The 17,143-nt window shown below is 42.6% G+C and overlaps 2 protein-coding genes across 2 annotated transcripts in view; one reads left to right on the forward strand and one right to left on the reverse strand.

Annotated features, from left to right (window-relative positions):
• The window catches only part of LOC135550436 (bcl2-associated agonist of cell death-like), a 339,230-nt gene extending 335,249 nt beyond the window's left edge, over positions 1 to 3,981 (reverse strand). Inside the window, exon 1 of the mRNA XM_064981229.1 lies at positions 3,970 to 3,981. The gene's annotated coding sequence lies outside the window, so the exon portion shown is untranslated. The remainder of the gene's footprint in view (positions 1 to 3,969) is intronic.
• LOC135550434 (nuclear protein AMMECR1-like) overlaps positions 1 to 16,995 on the forward strand; it is a 39,461-nt gene extending 22,466 nt beyond the window's left edge. Inside the window, exons 3-6 of the mRNA XM_064981225.1 lie at positions 9,003 to 9,117; positions 10,013 to 10,103; positions 10,230 to 10,326; positions 11,774 to 16,995. Of these exons, the coding sequence (XP_064837297.1) occupies positions 9,003 to 9,117; positions 10,013 to 10,103; positions 10,230 to 10,326; positions 11,774 to 11,888 (418 nt within the window). The 3' untranslated portion in view covers positions 11,889 to 16,995. The remainder of the gene's footprint in view (positions 1 to 9,002; positions 9,118 to 10,012; positions 10,104 to 10,229; positions 10,327 to 11,773) is intronic.
• The last annotated feature ends 148 nt before the right edge of the window (positions 16,996 to 17,143 follow it).

Genomic DNA, 17,143 nt, shown 5'->3' on the forward strand with positions numbered 1-17,143 from the left:
TTGTCTTACTCAATAGACGAAAATATACTCACATATACACAGAAATGGGTTCCCTGCACTCCGCCTTAGCTGACTCTGTAATCGAATCAAATTGTATTTGTCACACGCGCCGAATGCCACAGTTATTACCATGAAATGCTTACTTACGAGCCCTTAACCAAGAATGCAGAGTTTTTAAAAAGTAAGAATTTGCTGAATAACCTAAAGGAAAAATGGTAACAAAATAGCGATAATCAGGCTATATACAAGTCAATGTGCATTGGTACGGGCTTGTCGAGGTAATTGATTTAATTAAATCAATTAAATTTAATTACATGTATGTAGGGGTAAAGTGACTAGGCATAAATAGTAAACAGAGTAGCAGCAGTGGAGTGTCAGTGTGTGTGTGTGTGGTTAGAGTCCAGTGAGTGTACATCGCCTGTGCAAGAGTGTCAGTACAAAAACTAAGCTATGAATAAAATAAGGGGATCAATGCAAATAGTCCGTTTGGCCTTTTGACTTGGGTGTAGAAGCACTCCGGTGCCGCTTGTAGCAGAGCGAACAGTCTGACATTTTTAGGGCTTTCCTCTGACACCGCTTGGTATAGACGTCCTGGATGGCTGGAAGCTTGGCCCCAGTGATGTACTGGGCCGTACGCACTACCCCCTGGATGCCGAGCAGTTGCCATACCAAGCGGGGACGCAACCAGACACTATTCTCTCGATGGTGCAGCTGTAAAACCTTTTGAGGAGCTGAGGTCCCTTGCCAAATCTTTTCAGCCTCCTGAGGGGGAATAGGCGTTGTCGTGCCCCCTTCACGACTGCTTGGGTGTGTTTGGACCATGATAGTTCCTTAGTGATGAGGACACCAAGGAACATGAAGCTCTCGACCTGCTCCATTACAGCCCTATCGACGTAAATGGGGATGCACTCGGCCCTCCTTTTCCTGTAGTCCACGATTGGCTCCTTTGTCTTGCTCACGTTGTGGAAGAGGATGACCTGGCACCACTCTGCCAGGTCTCTGACCTCCTCCCTTCTGGCTGTCTCGTCAAAGTTGATCAGGCCTACCACCGTTGTGTCGTTGGCAAACTTAATGATGGTGTCGGAGTCGTGCATGGCCACGCAGTCATGGGTGAACAGGGAGTACAGGACGGGACTAAGCACGCACCCCTGGGGGGCCCCCGTGTTGAGAGTCAGCGTGGCGAATGTGTTGTTGCCAATCCTCACCACCTGGGGGTGTCTCGTGAGGAAGTCCAGGATCCAGTTGTGGAGGGAGATGTTCAGTTCCAGGGTTCTTCGCTTAGTGATGAGCTTGGAGGGCACTATGATGTTGAACGCTGAGCTGTAGTCAATGAACAGCATTCTCGCGTAGGTGTTCCTTTTGTCCAGATGGGAAAAGGCAGTGTTGGAGTGCAATAGAGATTGCGTCAATCCTTGGATATGTTGGGGCGGTATGCAAATTGGAGTGGTTTCTGGGATGATGGTGTTGATGTGAGCCATGACCAGCCTTTCAAAGCATTTCATGGATACAGATGTGAGTGCTACAGGCGATAGTCATTTAGGAAGTTTACCTTTGTGTTCTTGAGCACAGGGACTATGGTGTTCTCTTTGAAATGTGTAGGTATTACAGACTGGGTCAGGGAGAGGTTAATATTGTGAAGTGAAGACACTTGCCAGCTGGCCAGGGCATGTTCTGAATAAGTGTCCTGGTAATCCGTCGGACTCTGCGGCCTTGTGAATATTAACTTGTTAAAAAAGTCTTACTGTCAGACAATGTGTGATCCTGCTACGGAGAGCACAGTTGCCCAGAACAGCTGGTGCTCTCATGCATAGTTCAGTGTTGCTTTCCTCAAAGTGAGCATAGAAGGCATTTAGCTTGTGTGGTAGGCTTGCGTCACTGGGCAGCTCGGGGCTGGGTTTCCCTTTTGTAATCCGTGATAGTTTACAAGCCCTGCCACATCAGACTAGCGTCTAACGGTGTAGTAGGAGTCGATCTTAATCCTGCATTGACACTTTGCCTGTTTGATGGTTCGTCGGAGGGCATAGCAGGATTTCTTACAAGCATCCAGATTAGTGTCCCAGTCCTTAACTACCAGCTCTAGTCTTTAGCTCATTGCGGATGTTGCCTATAATCAATGGCGTCTGGTTGGGTCACTGTGTGGACTACGTCGTCGATGCACTTATTAATGAAGCCGGGGACGGATGTGGTAAACTCCTCAATGCCATCAGATGAATCCTGAAAAATATTCCAGTCTGTGCTAGTGAAACAGTCCTGTAGCTTAGCCAAATAAGGCCTGTACCGATTAATCGGACAATTTTTATTTTTTTGTGTGTGATTTTTATTAATTTATTTTTTGTAATAATGACAATTCCAACAATACTGAATGAACACTTATTTTAACTTAATATAATACTTCAATAAAATCAATTTAGCCTCAAATAAATAATGAAACATGTCCAATTTGGTTTAAATAATGCAAAAACAGTGTTGGAAAAGAAAGTAAAAGTGCAATATGTGCATGTAAGAAAGCTAACGTTTCAGTTCCTTGCTCAGAACATGAGAACATATGAAAGCTGGTGGTTCCTTTTAACATGGGTCTTCAATATTCCCAGGTAAGAAGTTTTAGGTTGTAGTTATAGGAGTTATAGGACTTTTTTCTATACCATTTGCATTTGATATACCTTTAACTATTGGATGTTCTTATCGGCACTTTAGTATTGCCAGTGTAACAGTATAGATTCCATCCCTCGCCGAGCCGCTACCTGGGCTTGAACCAGGAACACATCGACAACAGCCACCCTCGAAGCATCGTTACCAATGCAGAGCAAGGGGAACAACTACTCCAAGTCTCAGAGTGAGTGACATTTGAAACGCTATTAGCACTCACCCCGCTAACAAGCTAGACATTTCACATCGGTTACACCAGCCTAATCTCGGGAGTTGATAGGCTTGAAGTCATAAACAGCGCAATGCTTGAAGCATTGCGAAGAGCTGCTGGCAAAACACACAAAAGTGCTGTTTGAATGAATGCTTACGAGCCTGCAGGTGCCTACCGACGCTCAGTCAGACTTCTCTATCAAATCAGACTTAATTATAACATAATAACACACGGAAATACGAGCCTTAGGTCATTTAATATGGTCGAATCCGGAAACTATCGAAAACAAAACGTTTATTCTTTCAGTGAAATATGGAACTCCGTATTTCATTTAACGGATGGCATCCCTAAGTCTAAATATTGCTGTTACATTGCACAACCTTCAATGTTAGGTCATAATTACGTACAATTCTGGCAAATTAGTTCGCAATGAACCAGGCGGCCCAAACTGTTGCATATACCCTGACTCTGCGTGCAATGAACGCAAGAGAAGTGACACAATTTCATCTGGTTAATATTGCCTGCTAACCTTTCTTTTAGCTAAATATGCAAGTTTAAAAATATATACTTCTGTGTATTGATTTTAAGAAAGGCATTGATGTTTATGGTTAGGTACACGTTGGAGCAACGACAGTCATTTTTCGTGAATGTGCACTGCACCGATTGTATGCAACGCAGGACACGCTAGATAAACTAGTAATATCATCAACCACGTGTAGTTATAACTAGTGACTATGATTTAATTGTTTTTTATAAAATAAGTTTAATGCTAGCTAGCAGCTTACCTTGGCTTCTTACTGCATTCACGTAACAGGCAGGCTCCTCGTGGGGCAGGTGGTTAGAGTGTTGGACTAGTTAACCGTAAGGTTGCAAGATTGAATCCCTGAGCTGACATAGTACAAATCTGTCGTTCTGCCCCTGAACAAGGCAGTTAACCCACCGTTCCTAGGCCGTCATTGAAAAAAAGAATGTGTTCTTAACTGACTTGCCTCGTTAAATAAAGGTGTAAAAAAAATATACCGATTTCCGATTGTTATGAAAACTTGAAATCGGCCATTCTGATTAATCGGCCGACCTCTTAAAGACACCTGCTATTTCCATAACATACTGACCAGGTGAATCCAGGTGAAGGCTATAATCACTTATTGATGTCAGGAGACAGGTTAAAGAAATATTTTTAAGCCTTGAGACAATTGAGACATAGATTGTGTATGTGTGCTATTTGGGGGGTGAATGGGGAAAACAAAATATTTAAGTGCCTTTGAATGAGGTATAGTAGTAGGTGCCAGATGCACCAATTTGTGTCAAGAACTGCAACGCTGCTGGGTTTGTCATGCTCAAGTTTCAAGAATGGTCCACCACCAAAAGGACATCCAGCCAACTTGACACTGTGGGAAGAGTTGGAGCCAGCATCCCAGTGGAATGCGTTCAAAACCTTGCCCAACAAATCGAGGCTGTTTGAAGGTCAAAAGGGGGGTGCAACTCAATGTTAGGAAGTGTTCTTAATGTTTTGTACACAGTGTTTATATACAGTACCAGTCAAAAGTTTGGACACACCTACTCATTCAAGGGTTTGTTTAATATATTCTACATTGTAAAATAATAGTAAAGAAATCAAAACTATGAAATAACTCATATGGAATCATGTAGTAACCAAAAAAGTGTTTAACAAATCCTATTTTTTTTAAATATTTGAGGTTCTTCAAATAGCCACCCTTTGCCTTGATAACAGCTTTGCACACGCTTGGCATTCTCTCAACCATCTTCACCTGGTATGCTTTCCAGCAGTTTTTGAAGGAGTTCCCACATATGCTGAGCACTTGTTGGCTGCTTTTCCTTCACCCTGCGGTCCAACTCATCCCAAAACATCTCAATTGGGTTGAGGTCTGGTGATTTTGGAGGCCAGGTAAGCTGTTACAGCACTCCATCACTCTTCTTCTTGGTCAAATAACCCTTACACAGCCTGCAGGTGTGTTGGGTCATTGTCCTGTTGAAAAACAAATGATAGTCCCACTAAGCGCAAACCAGATGGGATGGCGTATCGCTGCAGAATGCAGTGGTAGCCATGCTGGTTAAGTGTGCCTTTTAATTCTAAATAACTCACTGACAGTGTCACCAGCAAAGCACCATCACACCACCTCCTCCATGCTTCACGGTGGGAACCACACATGCGTAGTCCATCCGTTCACTTACTCTGTGTCTCACAATGAGACGGCGGAAGGAACCAAAAAGTCTCTTCTTATTTGTGTCCTTTAGTAGTGGTTTCTTTGCAGCAATTCGACCATGAATGCCTGATTCACACAGTCTCGCCTGGACAGTTGATGTTGAGATGTTATTTGGGCTGCAATTTCTGAAGCTGGTAACTCTAATGAACTTAACCTCTGCAGCAGAGAACTCTGGATCTTCCTTTCCTGTGGCTGTCCTCATGAGAGCCAGTTTCATCATAGCGCTTGATGGTTTGATGGTTTTTGCGAAGGAACTTTCAAAGTTCTTGAAATGTTCCTTATCGACTGACCTTTAGGTCTTAAAATAATGGACTGTCATTTCTCTTTGCTTATTTGAGCTGTTCTTGACATAGTATGGTCTTGGTCTTTTACCAAGTAGAGCTATTTTCTGTATACCACCTCTACCATGTCACAACACAACTGATTGGCTCAAACGCAGTAAGACAGAAATAAATTATGTTAATTGAAATGCATTTCAGGTGACTACCTCATGAAACTGGTTGAGAGAATGGTAAGAGTGCAAAGCTGTCATCAAGGCAAAGGGTGGCTACTTTGAAGACTCTCATATAAAATATATTTTGATTTGTTTTTTGTTGGTTACTACATGATTCGTAGGGGCGGCAGGTAGCCTAGTGGTTAGAACATTGGGACAGTAACCAAAAGGTTGCTAGATCGAATCCCCGAGCTGACAAGGTCAAAATCTGTCGTTCTGCCCCTGATCATTGCAGTTAACCCACCGTTCCTAGGCTGTCATTGTAAATAAGAATTTGTTCTTAACTTCTTACGGCTGGGGGGCAGTATTGAGTAGGTTGGATGAATAAGGTGCCCAGAGTAAACGACCTGCTGCTCAGTCTCAGTTGCTAATATATGCATCTTATTATTAATATTGGATAGGAAACACTCTGAAGTTGGATTTTCTCTTGTTTTCGCCTGCCATATGAGTTCTGTTAAACTGTTTGAATGATGTCTGTGAGTATAACAGAACTCATATGGCAGGTGAAAACCTGAGATAAATCCAACTTCAGAGTGTTTTCTATCCAATACTAATAATAATATATTACAATCTGGGACAGAGTAGGGGGCAGTTCACTCTGGGCACGCTATTCATCCAAAAGTGAAAATGCTGCCCCCTATCCCAAAAAGGTTAATGCAACCGCTGGGTCAGATTTCAAAAAAACTTTACGGAAAAAGCAAACCATGCAATAATCTGAGTACGGCGCTCAGACACAAAAACAAGCCATGCAGATACCCACCATGTTGTGGAGTCAACAGAAGTCAGAAATAGCATTATAAATAATCACTTACCTTTGATGATCTTCATTAGAATGCACTTCCAGGAATCCCAGTTCCACAATAAATGTTTGTTTTGTTCGATAAAGTCCATCGTTTATGTCCAAATACCTCCTTTTTGTTCCCGCGTTTAGTACACAATCCAAACTCATGAGGCACAGGCAAGTCCAATCGAAAAGTCATATTACAGTTCGTTGAAACATGTCAAACGAAGTATAGAATCAATCTTTAGGATGTTTTTATCATAAATCTTCAATAATGTTTCAACCGGAGAATTCCTTTGTCTGTAGAAATGCAATGGAACGCAGCTAACTCTCACGGGAGCGCGCGAGACTGAGCTCATGGCACTCTGCCAGATGCCTGACTGAATCAGCTCTCATTCCCCCCTCCTTCACAGTACAAGCCTCCAACAAGGTTCTAAAGACCGTTGACATCTAGTGGAAGCATTAGGAAGTGCAATATGACCCCATAGCACTGTGTATTCGATAGGCAATGACGTGAAAAACTACAAACCTCAGATTTCCCACTTCCTGGTTGGATTTTCTTCTCAGGTTTTTGCCTGCCATATGAGTTCTGTTATACTCACAGACATCAATAAAACAGTTTTAGAAACTTCAGAGTGGTTTCTATCCAAATCTACTAATTATATGCATATTCTAGCTTCTCGGCCCGAGTAGCAGGCAATTTACTCTGGGCACCTTATTCATCCAAGCCTCTCAATACTGCCCCCCAGTCCCAAAGAAGTTAACTGACTTGCCTAGTTAAATAAAAAAAAGGAGGATACCTAGTCAACTGAATGCCTTCAATTGAAATGTGTCTTCCGCATTTAACCCAACCCCTCTGAATCAGAGAGGTGCGGAGGGCTGCCTTAATCAACATCCACGTCTTCGGCGCCCAGGGAACAGTGTGTTAACTGACTTGCACAGGGGCAGAATGACAGATTTTTACCTTGTCAGCTCGGGGATTTAATAGAGCAAACCTTTCTTATGTGTTATTTCATAGTTTTGTTGTCTTCACTATTATTTTACAACGTAGAAAATAGTAAAAAAAATAAAGAAAAATCCTGGAATGAGGTGTGTTCAAACTTACTATTTATTTATATTGTGTGTACTATGTGTACACTGTATGCATGTGTGGTTATGTATGTATGCACGTCTTCAAATGGCTAGATTCGGCAATTTCAGCAACCCCCGTTGCTGATGGATGTATAAAATGTAGCACACAGCGATGGAATCTCCATAGACAAACATTGGCAGTAGAATGGCCTTGCTGAAGTGCTCAGTGACTTTCAACCTAACACCGTCAAAGGATGCCACCTTTCCAACAAGTCACTTAGTCAAATATCTGTCCTGGTCAACTTTAAGTGCTGTTATTGTGAAGTGGAAACTTCTAGCAGCAACAACGGCTCAGCCACAAAGTGGTAGGCTGCACAAGCTCACAGAATCGGACTGCCAAGTGTTGAAACGCGCAGCGTGTAAAAATCGTCGGTCCTCGGTTGCAACACCCACTCCCGAGTTCCAAACTGACTCTGGAAGCAACGTCAGCACAATAACTATTCGTTGGGAGCTTCGTGAAATGGGTTTCCATGGCCGAGCAGCCGTTCACAAGCCTTGGATTGCCATGCCAATGCCAAGCGCCGGCTGGAGTGGTGTAAAGATCGCCACCACTGGACTATGGAGCAGGGGAAACACCTTCTCTGGAGTGATGAATCTTGCTTCACCATCTGGCAGTTTTGACAGACGAATCTGGATTTGGCGGGTGCCAGGATAACGCTACCTGTGGCTGAATGGAAGCAAGTCCCCGCTGCTATGTTCCAACATCTAGTGGAAATCCTTCCCAGAAGAGTGGAGGCTGTTATAGCAGCAGAGGGGGAACCAACTCCATATTAATGCCCATGATTTTGGAATGAGATGTTCGACAAGCAGGTGTCCATATACTTTTGGTCGTGTGTGTGTGTGTAACCTATGTGGTTCGAGCCATGAATGCTGATTGGTTGAAAGCTGTGGTATGTCAGACTGTACTACGGGTATGACAAAATATTTTTTACATTTTTTTTAATGCTTTAATTATGTTGGAAACCAGTTTATAATAGCAATAAGGAACCTCGGGTTTGTGGTATATGGCTGCATTGCGTCGTGCCAAATAACAGCCCTTAGCCGTGGTTCATTGGCCAAATACCACACCCTCTCTAGCCTTATTGCTTAAATATAATCCGGACTCTGACATTGCTCGTTGTGGTATTTCTTTTTTCTTTTTGGATTATGTGCATATTATTACTGCACTGTTGGTGCTACAAACACAAGCGTTTCGCTGCATCTGTGACCAATAAACATACAGTTTATTTGATTTGAATCATGGAAGATGTCACTTAAAGGCTATTGCCATCTGTCTTCTGAAAGGATAAAGAAATATGCTTGCAGGGTTTCCTTTATTTAAATGTTCTCTTACCAAAGAGATTTGATCTTTATTTTCATTATAACCATAATGCCCTCAGCTTAGTGTGAGATGAAATGCAAATATAACTTTGGGTAGACATTGTCCTTGATAATCTGTTGGTCTTCCAGTTGGAACTGGTTCAAAGTAATGATGCTTATTTTCGCCCTAAACGTCCCGTGCCTTTGTCTCCACAGTGCCCTTAAAGACAGCCGTTTTCCTCCCATGACGAGGGACGAGCTGCCACGCCTCTTCTGCTCAGTGTCTCTGCTCACCAACTTCGAGGACGTCGGTGATTACCTTGACTGGGAGGTAAGAGACTGAAACAAGACAGGTAGCTATTAATTCATCTTATGCAATACTCTTCAGTCATTGATTTTTAATTGAAATGAAATGGCCTTCACATATGTGAATCCAGCAGTTTAGATTGCCTGTGCCCCGGAGAGCAGTACACTTCCCACACAGAGCACATTGTAAAAGACAATCTCCAGTGTGAAGTAGAGATGAGAATTGGATACGGGAAGGGCTCTGCTGCAGTGGCACCTTCATGTCCTGAATGAACTGGACCCCATTGCAGCCTTGAGATTCACACTACAAGGATGATTTAGGCAGACAATCAGCACACACACACACACACACACACACACACACACACACACACACACACACACACACACACACACACACACACACACACACACACACACACACACACACACACACAATATGTCTTTGTGGTGAGGACATAAGCAGTCACCTTGTTGACCCAGATGGGCTATACTGCAGGGAGTGGGCCACAGTAGGGTAGGGTGCAACAAGGGTTGTGACGTGGGTTGGTGAATTGTGTATCACCTACCGGTTTGGATTATAATGGGAACAATCCTCTGAGCTACCTTGACTGGCTCGTGGCCCTGCGCCGAGTGTGCTGGTTTACAGGGACACATCCTGTCTCCTCTATCCATTCACTCTCCTATTACCGTGGCCCTCCATTCCTCACCCTAAACCTCCAATTCCCTCGCAGCCTCTCACCCCCCCTTCACACAACAGAATCCAGTAGGTTAGGCTTAGTGCAGCAAGACATATTTAGGCATTCTAGTCGGTTGGACAGTGGCCGAAGACATGTAGTTCGTATAGATATTTCTCTCTGTTGGTCCTGTCATTAAAGTGATGTCTCTTCTTCTCTCTCTCGCCTTTCTCTGGCCTGTAGGTGGGTGTTCATGGCATTAGGATAGAGTTTTTCAATGAAAAAGGATCAAAGCGCACCGCCACCTATCTACCAGAGGTCGCAAAAGAGCAAGGTAAGTGGAATCCTGTGTCCACCTTTATGATCTCTGAATGACTGGAGGTCTTTGTTGTAGAGAGAAGTGGTATTCAAGGGGGACATAAAGGGGGATATTCAAGAGGAATCAACCTTCTCTGTGCAGGATGGGACCACATTCAGACCATAGATTCCTTACTACGAAAGGGAGGCTACAAAGCTCCCATCACAAATGACTTCAGGAAGACCATTAAGTTGACCAGGTAAGAGGCTGCTCTCCTTTCACACCGGATGCTGTCTGACTTCCACTGCTGGCTTTGGTTTTGCCAACCTCTCTAGGGCAGAGGTTCCGCTAGTGGAACCCCTCGACAACATTCAGCTAAAAAGGCAGCGCGCGAAATTCAAAAATATTTTTTTGAAATATGTAACTTTCACACATTAACAAGTCCAATACAGCAAATGAAAGATAAACATCTTTTTAATCTACACATCGTGTCCGATTTTCAAAAATGCTTTACAGCGAAAGCAAAACATATGATTATGTTAGGTCATAGCCAAGTAAAAAAAAACAGCCATTTTTCCAGCCAAAGATAGGAGTCACAAAAAGCAGAAATATAGATCAAATTACTCGCTAACCTTTGATGATCTTCATCAGATGACACTCATAGGACATCATTTTACACAATACATGTATGTATTGTTCGATAATGTGCATATTTATATCCAAAAATCTCAGTTTACATTGGCGTGTTACGTGCAGTAATGTTTTGATTCCAAAACATCTGGTGATTTTGCAGAAATACTCATAAAAACATTGATAAACGATACAACTGTTCACAGAATTAAAGATAGACTTCTCCTTAATGCAACGGCTGTGTCAGATTTAAAAAAAAATATATATATATATTTCGGAAAAAGCATAATCTGAGAACGGCGCTCAGAGCCCAAAACAGCCAGAGGAATATCCGCCATTTTGGAGTCATGTCAAACGATATATGGAATCAATCTTTAGGTTGTTTTTAACATAAAACATCAATAATGTTCCAACCGGAGAATGAAGAAAAGCACTGGAACGGGAGGTAACTCTGTCGGGAGCGCGCGTCATGAGACCAAGGCACTCTGTCAGACCACTGACTCAAAGAGGTCTCATGAGCCCGTCCTTTATAGTAGAATCCTCATTCAAGTTTCTAAAGACGGTTGACATCTTGTGGAAGCCATAGGAAGTGCAACTTTGTGTATTCGGTAGGCCAAGCTTTGAAAAACTACAAACCTCAGATGTCCCACTTCCTGGTTGGATTTTTCTCAGGTTTTCCCCTGCCATATGAGTTATGTTATACTCACAGACATCATGTCTAACCGATACTAATAATAAAATGCATATATTAGCATCTGGGACAGAGTAGGAGGCAGTTCACTCTGGGCACGCTATTCATCCAAAAGTGAAAATGCTGCCCCCTATCCCAAAAAGGTTAAGTGTAAATTCTGGAAGTGAACGTGCTGCTCACTACTGGGAATATGTGACTGGTGCATAATTACTGTAGGTGACCCTCCCAAAGCCCACCATGGTCCTGTTTGCCACTGTACCTCCAGGGAGATCAGTGACCGATTACTGCTAGATCATAGCAGCATTAGGAAGTAGAGATTGAGGTGCCGCTGCCAGGTAAGTTGGGGTAACTGTGCCTTCTCTAACTTCTCTCTCCTCCTGCTCAGGTACCGTAGCGAGAAGATGACGATGAGCTATGCGGAGTACATCGCCCACCGCCAGCACCATCACTATCAGAACGGCATCGGGCATCCTCTACCACCATACAACCATTATTCCTGACAGCGAGCCGCATGACAAATCACTGAACCTCTCTGCGGACCTTTTCCCAGGAGAGCCCGCCCCCTCCTGGTCTAGCTATCTCTACTACTGTACCATTTTATGATGATAGTTTCCGTTGCCATGCTGACGCTCTCACAGACGTTGACGTGGCAACGGGTGGCAAAATAAGCATACATTGATAATGACGAGAAAAAACAAACCTTTTTTTCCCTTTTTATCCTCCTATTGATTTAGTTTTTGCAGCATATATATTGATATCTATAACCCCTTTCGTTCATATTTTTGACAAGTAAACGAATACTAGATTTTCTTGAACTTTGATTATTTTCAAAGAATCCTAATCAGGTTTTTGATTCTGTGGATGGAAGCAAGTCATATATGGTGGACTAGTCTTGCATAATGGTATATGCTCATATTTTGTGTAGGCTTTTCTACAGTGTTCCCTTCTATTAGGAAAATGTGTTTTTCTGTTGAATCCTTTCTTAGTAGCCTGATTGACATTGTGCGTATCATGTAGCAAGCCATCAGCAGTTCTGGAAGGTTGCATCATTTCCTCAATTTTGCGATTCCTCTCAAAAAAGTATTGACTGTTAAGGTAGGTTTGGCCTTTGTAAACCGTTGTAGTGATGTAATTGAGTAGATGTTGAGACGTGTATACCCAAGATTTTACATTGTGGGGTTGTGATGCCACACAAACAATATTAGCTGGTCTTTATTGCGTTACCCTACAAACCTGTTTGCTCTTCTGTGTGTGGTTAGCCGTTTGTTAAGTGCACATCTGACAGGACATTGAAACTGCCACATTAAATTAGGAATAGGATCATGTCAAAATATTTCCCATGATGCTTGACAGAGCCTTTCATTTCCACCGGAGTGTTCATGGTGTTTTTGATAAACACTTCTAGACTTCATTTTTTATTTTTATTTTTTTAATTGAACCTTTATTTAACTTGGCAAGTCAGTTAAGAACAAATTCTTATTTACAATGACGGCCTACACTGGCCAATTGTGCGCTGCCCTATGGGGACTCCCAATCATGGCCGGTTGTGATAAAGCCTGGATTTGAACCAGGGCGTATAATGATGCCTCAAGCACTGAGATGCAGTGGCTTAGACCGCTGCGCCACTCTGAAACTTGAATTGAATTTGTCCGGCTACAGTTGTTATTTTCCCCCTCTCATTAAAACTTGAGAAATGTATGGAGGAAGCCATTTTAGCTTCAAATTAGGTTCTGTTCTTTGTCATTTTGAATCGGGCGAGGAATGAATGTGATGTACAGGGCTGGAGGATGCGGTTGGGTGGGAGAGTTGACTGCAGAGTACAGATAAATAATGATCCAAGTCATTGACCTCTGAGGAAAAGGCCTTCGTCCTGTTATTCCATGCCAGTTGGTTTGAGAGGAAAAACCAATGAATGAGATTTGAGTCTAGTGATGGGCACATGCTAAAACTACTACAAGCCATATTCTCTTTTTAATGCATGCTTTGTAAGAGTGGTCGTCTTTTGCTGTTTGCTTTTCTCCCCTCTAATAAGTAACTTCTCCATGTTTACTTCCTCTACGAGTCAAATTTATTCTGGTGGCTTTGGTCCCAAAAGTTGTGTTTCCCCTCCGATTGTGCTCTGTGCTTGGTCCCTGTTAGGAATCTGGGCCTGTGAGACGTTATCTGGCCTTCCTCTAGTTACTCTGTGGACATGGGTTAGCATCAAGGTTTGAACTCCTGTTTGTGGCCTCCTCACCTCCAATGTTTACATCCACATATGTTACATGCTTGATGACTGCCCGGTTGCCATAGATGTGCACTTTCATGTGCTCTCGTCAAACGTTAGGAGCTGCTGTGGAGGCTACTGGACTGAGTAGCTAGCTATAGCTAAACCCCTGACTCTGATCGTCGTCGGTTAAGTTGTTCAAATCACCCCTCCGTTATTTCCTCTTCATGACATGCTGCTGTTGAGGTGCTTGCTGGTTTCAGGACAAGTTGCTCCCCATCTCTGTGCCACAAGAAACCATGCATAGGCTGTTGGTCTGTCTTGTCAGCTGGTTTGCAGCAGCTTCTGGCTGAGCTGGTGGGAACCGATGCAGAGGGAACTAGTAAAGGGTGGATCAAGCTGCATTTAATCAAACTCTACATAAAGAGCCAGGGAAGACATTTCCCCTCCCCCTCCTAGTATTCTTCATTGTCAGTCACATCCACGTCCAGTAGTTGGTATGTTTTAACAAGTGTCGTTGAGGGTTATCTCGTGACCTCTGTGTAGTGTACAGGATTTGATTTTTTTTTTTTTTTGTGGTGACTGACAGTTTTGAAGGGTGCTTGTAAAAAAATAACAAAATAAACGTATTTTCGTAACAGCCTTTACCAACTGACAGTAGGGTAAATCATTTTATTTATTATTTAATTTTTATATGCAAAATGTTAAGGGCTTTTGGCACTCCATCCACAGTAACCTGAAATGACCCAGATTTCAATTGTGTTGCCTTAAGGAATGATTAAATAAATATGGACCGGTGAAATGGTGCCCTGAGTGTTCCTCTGTCCCGTACTGTTGTCTAACCCTGACCTCAACCTACAGGGCAGTGAAGGTGAACCGGATTCACCCATTCACCCTTGGATAGACACATTATCGTAGTGGGAGGCAGATGGGAACCTTTTGTGGTCAGACAGGCTACTTCATTAATATAGCCTAGTGTAGAAGTGGTTCAGATGAGCTCATCTCACCTGTTTACTGTGGTTCCCTGCTCAGAGATTGGATGGCCTTTCCATCATATCCTCTTGGGGTCAGGGAACTGATGCATCAGACCATGCTGCTTAGTAATATTGACAGGACAAATTGGCCTACTTAAAGAGAGATTTTGCCCTTTGTAGTTTGTCACAAAAACAGTTTTCAGAGAACTGTGGGAAAAGCTATCCTTGCTGCTGAACAGTCAGGTACCCATTTTCTGGTCCATTAAATACAGCACAACCTGAACTTTTTCTGGTCATGCTGCAAAACCAAGTCCACGCTGTCTTTTACATGCTTGCTGATTTATATGTATACACAAATGCAATCCACTCTGTTGCATGTGTGTATGTGTATAAAACATGCAGAATGGTTAAATCCATGACATGCTTGATCTACGGTGTAGAGACTCATAACTCGTTAAAAAAAATAGAAAATAAATAAAATGGTGCTATTGGACCTCGTGTTGGGGCGGTCGCGGGTTTCGTGACTGGTCATGCGGACTCATCGATCATATCCAACTTATTATCCTTGATATATGCAGATCTGTTCAACAGGTGTTTTTTCCCTACCAGTGTAAGTCAACACCCTGCAGGTTTGAAAGGACAAGAAGTCCCAACTAACCCCCCTCCTCCCTTCTCTACCCCCAACTCCCCGCCCCTGCCTCATGGCCTTGGGGTTGAAGGTGATATCTGGTTCAGTAGATGGTGTCATCAGAAGGGAACATTCTCTCCTGCGCTGGGACAGTAAAGAGTGGGAGTGAACAGGGCTGTCACCCCCGACACTCCATCGTAGGCCCTTTCCTTGCCCAGCCCACGACTGGATGTTCCAATAACACTTCATGTTTTACCTCTGTGTTAAATCGTTGTTACAGCTGTCCTGTACCCTATACTCATCCATGGGGTTGATTAACAGCTTAAAGGAAAGGTTCTGACTGAAGGCTCTCTCAACTCTGGCTCTTACCAACTGCCTCAAAGGAAGTCCAGCGTTTTTAGCCTTCTTAAATATTGTCATGCATGTACAGTAAGTCTCTGTAACAGTGGTTTCTTTAAGCCAAAGGCCATGTTGCGACTTGGCTGGACATGAGGGTGGGTTTAACTGGCAGGTTTAGTGACAGCCGGACGAGTGCTGACGTCATCAGGATGCTCACATAATTATTGTATAATGTTTGACTGAGACCATTTGTTGTCATTAATGTATATCAGAGGAGCCTGGTGGGAGGAGCTATTGGAATATGGGCTCATTGCAATAAATGTAATGCTATCAAACAGAAAACACGTTTGACAATGTGCCCGTCCTCCTATAGCTCCTCCCACCAGCCTCCTCTGAAGTATGTTACTTTCACATGGAAATGACTGAAAGTTATTTTTTTCTTCTTTTTTTTTAACCTCAAGTCAGTATTCATGAATACCAGTCAAATGTGATTCTGACTGCTCATTTGCAGCACACCTCTGCCCATTGTTCATACTGACACAACTAGGATAATGTTAAAGACAATGTCATTTGGTTCCATACCAGGGTTATGGTTTAGTCCCAGCATTCCTTGTATGTGTATGCATATATCTTTGTTGAATGCTTAAGCTCATATAACCTTTTGTATGTTCGACCGAACCAAAGATGCCTCTGGCCACGTCCACATGCTGCTCTTCAGGCCTGGCTTCCTGTCCTTCCAAAAAACACCCCAAGAGACAATGACTTCTCTTTTCCCGTCTTTTTCTTTTTTTTTGTACGATTTCTAACTTTCTTTCTTTAGCAACTGCTTATTCAATGACTTTTTTTATTCTGTTTGGAGCCTGACCAGGCATCAAGGATAGTGAAATTACCTGGTTGCACAGTTTATTTTGTTAGATTATTTTCATTATAATTTGTGCAACAAAAAATAAAACCCCATAGCGTGCCTCCTAGATTTATGGGTTTCTATGTGTTTTTTTCCTAAAGACCAGCAGTTATACTTCATATATAAAAGATGAGTTTCTCTTTTTTTATGCCATTAAAGATGAAAAAGCCTCTTTTCTTTACTCTGGACCCAGTAGCTGCACTGGAATACAATCGCACTGATCTACAAATGAATAAAACTTTTATAAGAAAATGTACTTTAAGAAAAAAAAACTTTTTTGTACATCAATTATTTTCAAAAAAAATATTTTGGATCTAGTTTCTAAATTAATTGTGGTTTTCTATGTTCAGAAAATTTCAGACACCAAGTTGAGACATGTTGCTGTGCAGAGTGACAGTCTCTGTTGTGGTGGCATGACAGGATGTGGGGTTGCCTGGCGTAACCCCTCACAACCACCTTTTATTCTACTTTTAATTTTTGGTTCACTTTCTCAACTTTAGTAACTTGAAAATGTTGATGGAATAATATGAACTGGGAAATAAACGACTTACCTTTAGTGCTAGATCCTCCTTCCCCATTGAATTGCTGTTAGTGTGATGAGACTTAATGGGCATTTATGATAGTATGGCATATAAAAGAAATACCCACCCCCAAAAATTGTGGGGGAAAAAATCATATATATTGATGGGTTATCAGTGGGTATG

This window comes from Oncorhynchus masou, chromosome 12, assembly GCF_036934945.1.
Source record: "Oncorhynchus masou masou isolate Uvic2021 chromosome 12, UVic_Omas_1.1, whole genome shotgun sequence".
NCBI lineage: Eukaryota > Metazoa > Chordata > Actinopteri > Salmoniformes > Salmonidae > Oncorhynchus > Oncorhynchus masou.